General features: G+C 38.7%; 1 protein-coding gene across 2 annotated transcripts in view; it reads left to right on the top strand.

Moving 5' to 3' along the window:
* Positions 1–12,682, top strand: part of RPGR (retinitis pigmentosa GTPase regulator) — a 52,997-nt gene that overhangs the window by 28,886 nt on the left and 11,429 nt on the right. Inside the window, exons 14-15 of one of the 2 annotated variants that reach the window (XM_058535642.1) lie at positions 1,179–2,135; positions 12,384–12,551. In XM_058535642.1, the coding sequence (XP_058391625.1) occupies positions 1,179–2,135; positions 12,384–12,551 (1,125 nt within the window). The remainder of the gene's footprint in view (positions 1–1,178; positions 2,136–12,383; positions 12,552–12,682) is intronic. The other variant, XM_058535641.1, reaches the window with a different exon arrangement.

Below are 12,682 nucleotides of genomic sequence, written 5' to 3'. Positions count from 1 at the left end.
AGTGGCTAGTAGCTACCATATTGGATAATTTCAGTCTAAACTACCACTTTCATATGGAAGGCACTTCCTTTTAAACTGATATATATTTTACACTTCACATGGTCCTTTTAAGTAGAGGCCCTACCAGGCCTACCTTAGTGAATAAAAAAAGATTTATTCTAGTATTTCTATACATTAACTTTTAACTTGTGCTGTTTTAATAATTTCTTCAGCAAAAAATTACCTTTTCCTAGGCCTGGCACTCCTCACAATTTATAAAACTTGATTTAGTGAAGTTTTACTATCCAGAGACCCAAAGTCATCAAGTATTTCAACCCACTAGCTTGTTGAATTTAGGTCGACAATTTGATTTTTGCCTTGTTTTGTCCAGCTGGAAATTATTTTCATATTCTTAATATATCGTTTAAATCTCAATGTTTAATTTCATAGTTTTTATAAAAACCTTAAATTTTACCTTAAGTATTTTTTCCTCATAGTGGTTTTTTTATGTATGCAAATTATTATAATTAAAAATATAATAGATAAAAGGAAGAGGGTAAACTCAAATATTTTGTTTTGAAAAGAAAAATATATTCATTATTATTTAGTATATCAATAAAAAGATTTCATTTGTAGTTTTCATTTCAGATTTTTTCTTCTAGAAATACGCTATTCATTTTTTCCAATTTTTAAAATTTCATATTTTCATTTATATTCTTTAATTTTGTAAATTTCATGGAATCAAAAGACCAATCAAAATTTGACAATTAAGACAATAGAGAAGATAGAAAAAATTAAACTGAACTGCACTGCATGCAAGAGAAGTGTACATTTTCTAACTATTTTGCAAAATCAGTGTAAATGTATTATATCTAGGAATTGATTCAGATTAAGAAAAGGGGCAGAGAATAAATATTGATGGTATTGTGAGTAAAGGCGAAATTAAGGCAGGTAGTAAGAATTTGTAAGTTAAACACAGATACATGTTACTAAATCAAAATTAGATGTACCATAGACTGAGAGTGGCATAAATTATCCCCCCCAAAAAAACAAAATCTGAGCAAAATGTCTGGTAAAACTGGACATTTTTATTCTCCTAGTGAAACTAATAATACTGCAAAATCTTGGAGTATTTTGTAGTAGATAAGTTACCTTTGTCAACTAATAGTAGTATGACGATTACTTCAAAAAATTTACAGAAACAAGAAACAATTGAGGAACTGAAGCAGCATACAGCACATACTGAAAATGATGATAGTAATGAACATGAAAGTGAAGAGATGTCCAAAAAAATGAAAGAAGGGAAAGCATATAAACAGCTTTTGGCAAAAGGAATATACATGGTTCAAGCAGCTATGACTATGGAAGCATTTCCAGATGAGGACACAGGTAATGACTCAGGCCAGCCTGGGCCTCAGTCCAACACCAGTGCACAGGGTTTGCAAAAAGAGATATTTAGACGTGAAAATAAGCGTGGTGTTTATCCACCTGGTGGTAAAGAAATAGAAAAGAAAAGTGGTGGAAGACACAGTCAGAAGGATTCAGAAGCAGAAGAAATAATCTCTCAGAAGGAAACTGGTCTGGCTGAAATGACAGGTCTGAAAGATAGACGAAAAAGTGAAGAGAATATTAAAAATGTTAATGTATTCTTTGATGACTTACCAAATAGAGACATGAATACTGAGGATGAAGAAAATAAAGATTTTGTTAAGGAAAGTAAAAGGAACAAGCAAGATGTGATCTTTGACAGTGAAAGAGAATCTGTGGAGGAGCCAGACAGTTACTTGGAAGGTGAAAGTGGAAGTCAGCAGGGTACAGCTGATGGCTTCGAGCAGCCTGAGTCCATAGAATTTAGTGGTGGAGAGAAAGAGGATGATGAAGTGGAAATTGACCAAAACTTGTGGTATAGCAGAAAATTTATTGAACAAGCACGTGAGGAAGCGACTGAATGCAAAATGTCCAAATTCATGGAAAAATATGATTTTAAGTGTAGCTTGTCAGAGATCCCAGAGGAACGGGAAGGAGCAGAGGATTCAGAAGGAAGTGGAATAGAGGAGGAAGAAATAGAGGCAAATGAGGCAAATGTGGAGGTCCCTGGAGGAAAAGAGGAGGAGGAAGCAGAGATCCTGTCAGATGACCTTACAGACAGTGCAGAGGTGAGTGAAGGAAAGGGAAAGTCAGGGGAAGGGGCAGAGGATGCACCTGAAGGTGGAGGAGATAATTCAGGAGCAGAACAGAGGCGAAGTGAGGAGGGGAAGGAGGAGAAAGACAAGGGAGAAGGAGAAATAGAGAGCCCGGGTAAGGGAGAGAAAGACCTAGAAGAGGAGGAGGAACAGGAACAAAAGGAGAGGGAACAAGGCCATGAGGTGAAAAGAAACAAAAGGATGGAGGAAGAGGAAGGGGAGGAGCAAGGAGAGGGGGAAGGAGAGGAGGAAGAAGAAGGAGGAAAAGAGGGAGAAGAGGAGGAAGGAGAGGAGGAGAAGGGAAAAGGGAAAGAGGAAGAAGGAGAAGTGGAAGGAGAGGCAGAGGAGGAGCAGGAAGGAGAGGAGGAGGAGGAAGGAGAAGGGGAAGAGGAAGGAGAGGGGGAGGAGGAGCAAGAAGGAGAGGGTGAGGGAGAGGAAGAAGGAGAGGGGGAAGGAGAAGGAGAGGAAGAGGAAGAAAAGGAGAAAGGAGAGGGAGATGGGGAGGAGGAAGGAGAAGGGGAGCAGGAAGAAGGAGAGGGGGAGGAGGAAGGAGAAGGGGAGGGGGAGAAAGGAGAGAGGGAAGAGGAAGGAGAAGGGGAGGGAGAGGAAGGAGAAGGGGAGGGAGAGGAAGGAGAAGGAGAGGAGGAGGAAGGGGAGGGAGAGGAGGAAGAAGGAGAGGGAGAGGAAGGAGAAGGAGAGGGGGAGGAAGGGGAGGGAGAGGAGGAAGAAGGAGAGGGGGAGGAAGGAGAAGGGGAGGGGGAGGAAGGAGAAGGGGAGGGGGAGGAAGGAGAGGGAGAGGGGGAGGAAGGAGAGGGGGAGGGGGAGGAAGGGAAATGGGAGGGGGAGGAAGGAGAGGGGGAGGGGGAGGAAGGGAAATGGGAGGGGGAGGAAGGCGAAGGGGAGGGGGAGGAAGGAGAGGGGGAGGAGGAAGGAGAGGGGGAAGATGAGGAAAGGGAAAAGAAGGAAGGAGAAGTGAGGGAGAGGGAAGATGAAGAAAACAGGAGGAGAGGCGAACAGGAGGACAAGGAGGAAGAGGAGGGAAAATACCAGGAGACAGGTGCTGAAGAGAGTAAAAGGCAGGGAAGACAGGGTGAAGGAAAAGAGTTCAACAAAGTGAGCACAATGAAAGGATCTGTGAAATATGACAAAGATAAAGCATATCCAAAAAAGTTTATTACTAACACAGAGGGAAAGAGAAAAGAGCATGAAGTACAGAGGTTCAAAATGCCAGTGCAGTCAAAACAACTTTTAGAAAATGGGCCACCAGATTCAAAAAAATTCTGGAATAATGTATTACCACATTATCTGGAATTGAAGTAACAAACTTTAAATTTGACCTGATTATGTCCAGCCAAACAATTTGAATGCCTTACACATAATAGGCACTCAATACATGTTATTAAATTGATTTTATGTCATGGTTACTTTACATGTGGTACAATACTGACGGATAAATACAACACAAGGCACTGGCAAATTTTGGCTCCTCTTAAAGTAACGTTTTGGTGTATTTTTCCTCCAAATTATAAATCTATAAGTAGAAAATATCAAAAGGTCATAGCAGATAATTAACATTATATGTTCCTCATTAAGGACAGATTTAGGAAACAGGAGTGTATTGTAGGAGTATTTTCTTTGTGTATACAAATCAGTCCCTTTAAAAATGGCACAGATCCTTAAGGGCTATAAAAACGTAATTTCTTATCAATATGTTACTGCAATTTTTTTCAGTCTATGATTACTATTTTCCTACCACATAAAATAATTTTAAAAGAATGGATGGTATTCTAAAGCTAAAATAAGGAATTCACATTAAAAAAATAGTGCTGTCTTTTTACTTTTTATGTGTCCTTTTTATAACAATCTACCAGGTGACAGCTGGGTTCAGAGCTTAGGGCCTAATAATGTAATCTCTTTTAGTTACTGTCTAGGCAAATGGCAGTATATCTAATGAAATGGAGATTAACTTAAATGTATATTCGGGAAGTATGTAAAACTTTGAGTATTTATTGGCCAGGCAAAGTTACCCATTGGGCCTCAGTTTCCTCATCTTTAAAATGAAGTGGATCAGATAGATGATAGGATAACTATAGCCCCTTGTAACTCGTAAATTCTTTCATTCTAACAGACTGGTTTACTCTATCATGTTTGTTATTTGCATAAGAAATTTTTCAAGGAAGAAAAATTACACTTTAAAATTTAATTTTTTATAAAATATTGTTCTTAAGTTATGACAGCTTTAACATCTTTTGTCTTCTGTAATTCTGTATTTCTGAACTACTTTAATTTCTGAGCTTTAACTATACTGTCAGAACCTTCCTTCCCAGTATCTCTTATGTGCCTTCGATGTATTCTTCTTGACTATTCTGTAATTCTTTGTTTGCTGCTTGTCAGAATGTTTCAAGTAAAATAAAAATTAAATGTATATGGTCATTAATTGTTTGTGAAAAGATAAACTAATATTAGATATCGAATTTTAGAGAGGCTAGATTTCCACTAGAGTAATTTCAGTCTTTCCTTAAAATTTTCATTGAATGTGATGTGGCTAGTTTGATTGTTTTTTATTCATAGCTTCCTTTTCAACTGAGTTCCTTCCCTAGTCGGTTCCATATCTTGGACGTGAGGGATTTCTTTTTTATCAAGGAGGATTTTGATGTTAAATTTCCTGTGAATTTTGTCTAATTGAATTCTTTACACATTTGGTTCTCCATGAATGAGAAAGAATATGAGGAGAAAGACTAGAATATGAAGTGAAGAAATCCTTAGGAACTATTGTAAATTTTGTCTTAGCTGCAAGGATCTCTGGTAGCTTCCCCTAACTAACCAAATATGCTGATTTTGGCATTGCAATGTTCTACCAAATTCTACCACATTCATTAAGTGTTAGTAGAATTGAATTAATACTTTTTTGTTAATTCTTGTGCAAAAAATGGTTATTTAAAAAGTAGACAAAATGATTAAATAAGGTGGATGACAGAAATGGAGTTCATAAAGGAAAAACCTCCAAGGAGATGAGAAACTCTTAAACTCAAGTTATTAATGTTAAAGGTGTGGACATTCATCTTCCACCAAAGAGAAAATCAGCCAGCAATACTGAAATGATGTTCTTAAAATATGCCCATCTCAGTATTTGAACTGGTCTAGATAATCTTTTTTAAACAGCATTTCTTCACATTCCCCTGGCCAAATTTTTTTTGTGCTCTTTTAGAAGCAGTAATTCATGCAGGCATAGTATTCTGGTCAAAAGAACACTGGCATAGTCATTTTGAGACCTGAATTAATATTTGGTTAAAAAGTCTGGACTAATTGGTTCATTCTTTATAGTTCCCATCTGCTGTTTGATCAAGCTTTTACTGTAGTTTATCAGTGATCATTTCTGAGGCAAGTGTGAGTTGTGTATGTAGAATTGAGTTAAAGTTTCAAATGAGGACTCTGGCAGAAAAATACTTTAAGGTAAGCTACAAAGGAGTACCACAGAACCATCTACTGCTGCTGAACAGCAGCACTCGAGGTGAGTGCAATCGAAACATTTTCTATTATTTCACTATAGAGATAAACTTTCTGTATACATATATATTAAAAATAAAATTCTACCATGGAGGAAGGTGCTGTAATTCCTTCCTTCATTCTTTCCATTGTGAAAATTAAATGTGATATTATATGCCTAGTACCCAACACCTTAGTATTTGGTACATATTCATTCAACAAATATTTATGTACCAAGCACCAAAAATGAGAACAGAAGCTTCCTCAAATCAGATGAATCTCAAGAAGTGAGGGCTGCTTACAGTCAACCTCCTGTGGCCCTCTTACCTGTCAGGAATGTTAGGTAGGTCTAGAATTCTTGAAAGAACACCAGGTAAAAAGAGTTCCTATGACTATTCCTTAGCTAGTGCTTAACAGTGCCCTTTTGTTTCCTGATACCCCCATGTTCTTAGCCAGGGCTGCCCAAATATAAAAATATGATCTGAAAACAAATCTATGGCTTTCCTCCATTAAATCTCTTAATAAGAAGAAAATGGTTTTGTGCCTTGGGTATGCAGAGAGTAAGATATGGCTCCTGATCTCAAGGAACTCTTGGCTATTTCTGTAGGCTGACCGGAAAATTTACCAGTGCCATAGAGTGCTACAGAAATTGCACTTCAGCTGCCGCAGAGAAAGGCTAGGAAAAGGCTTCCAAGGAGCGATGGTGAACCGTGAACTGAGTCATGAAAAGCAAAACCTAACCAGGCAAGGCGGGCAGCAGGGCTTTCCAGGCTGATGGGAACCATGCAAGTCTTTTGGTGTGACTGCAGCCTAGAGTATTCTTTGGTCCTGGATAGAGAGGCAAAGGGCCTAGGTGTCTGTAAAAGATGGTAAACAAGAGTAAGATGATCACACTTGGGCTTTTGTAACATCATTCTGGCAGCAATAGGGAGGGTTGACTGGAAGAGAGTGGGAGCAGAGTCAGGATACCAGTTAGGAGGCAGTTTACAGTAGACCAGGCAGAGACTGAAGAGGGGCCGGACTAGGACAGTAGGGATGGAGAGTTGGGGACATGTATTGAGAGAGAGATTTAGGGATAGAATTGGAGGGCTTAGTAAAGAGATGTAACTTGAAGGGAGGGAAAAGGCCAAGCATGTCTTGGCTCTGGCCGGGAGAACTGGGTGGAAAGAGTGCCATACACCAAGACTGAGACCAGAGGAGTAGAGGCAGGTTTGGGAGACCGCTTGAGGCTTGTTGATCCAGGAGATGTTCAGCAGGCCGATACACCTCTGGATCTTGAGCTCAGGGGAGACTGCTGAGTATCACCAGCTTATGTATGCAGTTAAAAGGGTGGAGTTGAATGAGAGGCAGCATTCATAGTGTGACAAGAGAAGAGAACTAAGGACAGAATTCAGGGAAACATCAGTAGGTAAGGGGAGGTTGAGAAAGGGAAGTCTGAGAAGGAGATGGAGTAGGAACACTTTGTAGGAAAGAGAGGTGCCGCCCAACCCAAGGAAGAAGGAGGAGTGGAGGCCCAGCAGAGGGCCTAGACTTAGCCCAGATTGCCTGCAAAGAGTGAGCTCCAGTAAGTCTTCTTTGCAGAGAAATAGAATCAGAACTAGACTTTGAAAAATAAATATCAGACAAAGAGTGCTACTGCCATATTTCTCAATTTAGGAAGGGAGAAGTATATTCCAGAGACTTTGGTGCTCTGGGGGAAAAAATCCTAAATTTTTATGTGCTATTACTATGCACATTGGTACATAAGAATAGGATGTTATTGAAGTGAGCTTATCAACAAAAAAGACGAGTCTGCAGTGCTTTAAATATCAGTGAGGGAAAAAAAAACAATTCTGAGGGAAACCATTATGGTCTTCAAATTATTTGGGCAAAGTTGGGAAAGAACATGGGTTCTGGAGTCCAGTAGGCATGAGTTCAAATTCTAGAACCTTCACTGATTAGCTGTGTGGACAGCTGGAAAAGCTTTTTTTTTTTTTTTAACCTTTCTGATTCTTATTTCCCTCTTTTAGTAAAGGCAGGGGTCTCTTGATAATTAAATTAGTTAACACATGAAACATGTTAGAGGTACTTGGCAAATGGTAACCTGTATCACTAATTATCCTCTCTGATCATATCAAGTCAGGTGCAGTGCTGCCCTCATGAGTCTCCAAGTCACTGGCTGATGTACATGAGTTTAGTCCTGTGAACCTCACTTTTGTTTAAATACAACATAGCAGCCCCCCAAAAAATTGGCTTTTGGAAATAGATCAGTGGGAATGAAATGGATTACAATAATGTGATAACCCTTAAATATTAGATAGAGTGAAACTCTACTATTACACACCATACATGAGCCAAATACTGCCCCTCCATGTTTGAAGCATGGTGAAAGGCTGATTGCACTCACATGGTTAGCCTAAAATGTAGATATCAGTAATCTCATGGGACCACAGATTTCCCTGTGTCCTAATGTTTTTACCAAAATAGTTTCTATCAAAATAGTTTAAAAATTCACACGTAAAGAGCAATCATGGATCTTGCATTTGTTTAAGGTAAAGAGGAAAATTAATTTTCTAAGGGAAAACGATAGAGTAAAACTGGAAAATGAGGCTAAAACTATCCCAGCAAGATATTCTGTACCCTGAGCGTTACAGTCATTTTTGCAGGCCTGCTTATCAGAGTCAAACTGGAATGTATTTGGTGGTGAAAATACAGGATTAGGAATGAAGTAAGGGACTGGTACCTAGAAAGAAGGAAAAGTTTACAGATGATAAAGTAGTATCATTAGAAGCCAAGAATTGGAAAGTCACAACTGGCAGCCCATGGGTGTAATATGGCCTGCAGATTTATTTTGTTTGGTATATATAGTGATTTTTTTAAAACATTTGAATCAGTTGCCAACATTGAAATATCAGGAGATTTTTACATTGAAAAATATTTTTCTTGGAAAGATATTCTCTAGGAAAACCTGGGAGTCTGGGAGCATCATGCCCTGTGGCATCACTGGCCTGCAGCCCAGCCAGGCCGCCCCTCCACTTCCCTGCCATCCCAGGGCTGCTCCTGACAGGCATCCCACCTTCTTCCCTCGCTGCTGGGCTCCTGGCGGAGAATAAAGGGACGTGTATAAGAGGGTAGAACAAATAAGTGAACACTTTAAATAAACTATTTTCTAGTGATAAGATCTGGGAACACTACGGCAAAAAGTGTCCAGGCTTCTTTTTCTACAGTCCTCAAAGCACACTAGGAATTCTATCTTACTTTTTATGGAGCGGTCTTTAGAAAATCACTTATATTTATATACAAATACTTATTGTTTGTTCATGTTATTTTCTCTGTAAATAATCTTTTTAATCTTGATATAAACCCTCCAAGGTAGGTGTTGCTAACGTCATTTTCCCATGTTACAGATAGACTGTAAAGTACATTAATTAGGCTCCTAACTGAGGCCATGAGTAATGGAGCAAGACTTGAAAAGCAGTGCTTAGGTCTTTGTATGTAATGTCCTTCCCGCTCTCTACTCCTGCCTCAGTGATTTCTAGTGTAGTTAAAACATGAACTTACATGTTAACTCTTCTTGTCCTAAAAAAACCTTGAAATTGAGATTTTAAAATATATACTTTCCCACCTGATATGACCTAGATATAATGTTTTATGTTCTATTAACCTATTTGGAAAACATTTTCTACCCTATATGACATTGACGCATGTCATGAATCCAGAATTGTAGCACAAAATTTTATGCTTTAAAGTCTTTTTTTTAACTTTAAAAAACTCTTTTGAAGTTAACACACACAGAAAAGTATATATCTCATACATATATAGCTCAATATATTTTTCACAAACTGGACACACCCATGTGGTCAACATCCAGATCAAGGAAAAGCACAGTGTCAGCTCTCCAGAGGCTCCCCTTCAACTTCCTTCCAGCCATTTCCCATCCCCCCCAGGGTAACCACTAGTCTGACTTGTGATAGCAATCTCTAGTTTTTATTTTATTTTATTTTATTTTATTTTTGTGTGTGTTTGTGTGTGTGAGGAAGATCAGCCCTGAGCTAACATCCATGCTAATCCTCCTCTTTTTGCTGAGGAAGACCAGCTCTGAGCTAACATCTATTGCCAATTCCCCTCCTTTTTTTTTCCCCCAAAGCCCCAGTAGATAGTTGTATGTCATAGTTGCACATCCTTCTAGTTGCTGTATGTGGGACGCGGCCTCAGCATGGCCAGAGAAGCAGTGCGTCGCTGCGCGCCCGGGATCCGAACCCGGGCTGCCAGTAGCAGAGCGCGCGCACTTAACTGCTAAGCCACCCGGCCGGCCCCTTCAATCTCTAGTTTTTGAAGTATGCAATGTAATTGTATTCTTAAGCAAACTGAAAGCTCATGAGGAACGTTTGGTTTCTTGATATTTCCCTTAAGAAATGTAAAAAGTGTTGCCCTGGGCCAGACCAAAGCCTGCACCTCCCTGTGCTGTGTCTGGCCAATGAAACAAGGGTCCTTTTGTGGGAGCCAGATCCGTTCACTTCTTTACTTTGGTCCTAACACAAGATGCATTTCCACTGACCACTCCAGACTACCTCTTTACATCTTTTGTGGTTCTGGTGAAAAGAATGTATTTAAACTTTATCCTTTCTTTTTATAAAATGACAGCATTCTGCCAATCTCTCCTAAATTGTTTTGGTTTGAAGGTAAGTGCTGTATGTGATTTAAAGTAGTTGCCCAGATGTGTCTAGATTAATTTTAAATGTGCTTAATAATGCAAAGTGCTGCAATTGATGTGATTTCTAGTGAAAATGTCATTTTTATAAGAGCTTTCTCAAATTTACATTATGATATAGTCCCAACAGTTCTTCGTTGTTATAGATTTTCATAAAGTTAATGAATAAAATTGTAGTTCATTATAAAAGAGATGAGTGTGTTGCTTACTTCTAAAAGAAGGTAAAACTCCATATTCCTTTTTATAATGACATGATATCCTATGGTTACATTTATAACCTTAGTTAACTAGCATGATTGGAATTGACCCAGGTGCTAGATTAGCCAAACTCTCCAAGTAATGACTTTGCTGGAACACAGCTCATTGACCCTTCCTCTGGGAGCTAGACAGGCAGAGTTTGAAATTCTCTGTCTTAGGAGCACTATTCTTTCTAGTTGGTCTTCATTTATGTACATTTATGAATATATCTATTTATCAGGTATCAGTCTTAAATCTAGTAATCTTGCTTCCCATTTCCTTCCGAAGTGAAGTTGTTTCTGATCATTTTAGCTACCTGTAATGTGCATCTGGCTAGGCACAATGTACAATATAAGTCACTTAGTGGGGAAATCATGCCGAAAAAAAGAAAGCTTTAGAAGTTCTTGGTAAATAGTCACTACCTTGTAGTTAACCTACCCAACCTAAACGTGCAGCACATCCTTTTATATTGCTGTCTACCCAGATATCCTGTTCCACTCTTCTGCTTTCCCCTTCCATGTGCACTGCCTCGTGACCTTTGATTGACCTGAGTCAAGCCCTCCCAGAGTAACTTCTGAAACTCTTTTAAATCTCAAGGTTTCACTTCCGGATTGCTTGTCCTCAGTGGGAAGCTATTAGGCCACACCCTTAGTGCTGTTGGCCTGAGGATGCCACTTACATCTGTTACTAAGGTGTGAAATAAAAACATTCTCTCTCTAGCCTGAGCTCTCACATTTTATGTTTTTGCCAGAAGAAAGATGGGTTAATTATTAGAAGCATTGTTTTCAAACCACCTACTAAAGATTCTGTGGAGTGTCAGGCTTATCCTTACACAGACAGCCACTAGGAGGGTGACCACGAGAAGCTAGTTTCAGTGATGAAGGGATATAAAGGGTGCATGTGGTCTGAGGCAAATATGGCCAAGGTGAACTTTGTAAAAACGTTTTTCAAGGGAGTGAATGGCACTGATCACTTTCTGCCTCACCTATTTTAAGGGCCATTATACCTTTAGTGAAGCACATAAGTCAAAAGCATAGGAAGAAAATCCAGTAAGGAGTCTAATCTCTTAATGACAAAAAATAAGCAGGATTCCACCCAAAATATGAAACTGCAAAAGAAAAAAATCTCAGTATAGAATAAAGGATAAAACTAATATTTTCTGCCTATACTTAATAAGCATTACATGATTTGCTATCACTTTATCAAATCCATAGACAGGTTGTTTTATAATTTGTACTAGCTGGACAGGAGCCAGATGGACTAAGTTCTGCCTCTCTCTGTTTTTCCTCTGCTTTAAATAACCAAGAGCAAACCGTTTAAACTGCCTGTATCCTTTTATCTTTTTCCTGGAATGTAAATAGTTATACTTACCTGAATTGAACTTCTAAAGTGATTCTAAATCCCTATGTTTCGGGAAATGATCATAATATATAGATATGGTTATGTTATAATGCTACGGTAGATAGAAAGTTTTTTAACTTCTCTAAAGTTTAAAAGCATTCTTTTGAGACAGCCCAGAAAGCATATTTAATTTTTTTTCCATTTTAACATTGCCATAGGTGCTAATAGAATTTTGGGAATCCTAGTCATTGACAATGTTGAAATAGAGCAACATGCATAAAATCCTTGGTAATATAGTAAGTTGATATGCAGCATGGATTATGCAGTATTTTATCTTTGACGTCGATATTTGAATTCATATTGTGTGTGTTCTTTGAGATGGTATAAATTATTTATGACAGCAATATCAAATCCATTTTTTAAAAAAGAAAATCTTTACTCTTCCCTGATTATCAATTTTGTCACAGGATCACGAATTTTCAGAAAATGAAGAACTAGAAGACATGGATGAGGGAATTGATGAATATCTGGAAGGCGAGAAGAAAGCTGAGAGAGACAATAAAAGTGTTCCTGCAGATGACCACAGTCAAACCAACGACAGCTCAGTTGAAAAGGTATTGACAACCACTGAAAAGGTATGATGATATGTGCTTAAATCCTGAGATCCTGCCTAAGAGCAAGTGTTCGAGTCCCCTGGTCCCTGCAGAGGGCAGATTACAACTTCCTTTGGGAGGAGAAACACTTCTGTGAATCTTTGTTCACGTGC

Source organism: Diceros bicornis, chromosome X, assembly GCF_020826845.1.
Source record: "Diceros bicornis minor isolate mBicDic1 chromosome X, mDicBic1.mat.cur, whole genome shotgun sequence".
Lineage (NCBI taxonomy): Eukaryota > Metazoa > Chordata > Mammalia > Perissodactyla > Rhinocerotidae > Diceros > Diceros bicornis.
Note: the sequence above shows the minus strand (reverse complement) of the source record. Positions and strands in the feature narration are given on the sequence as shown.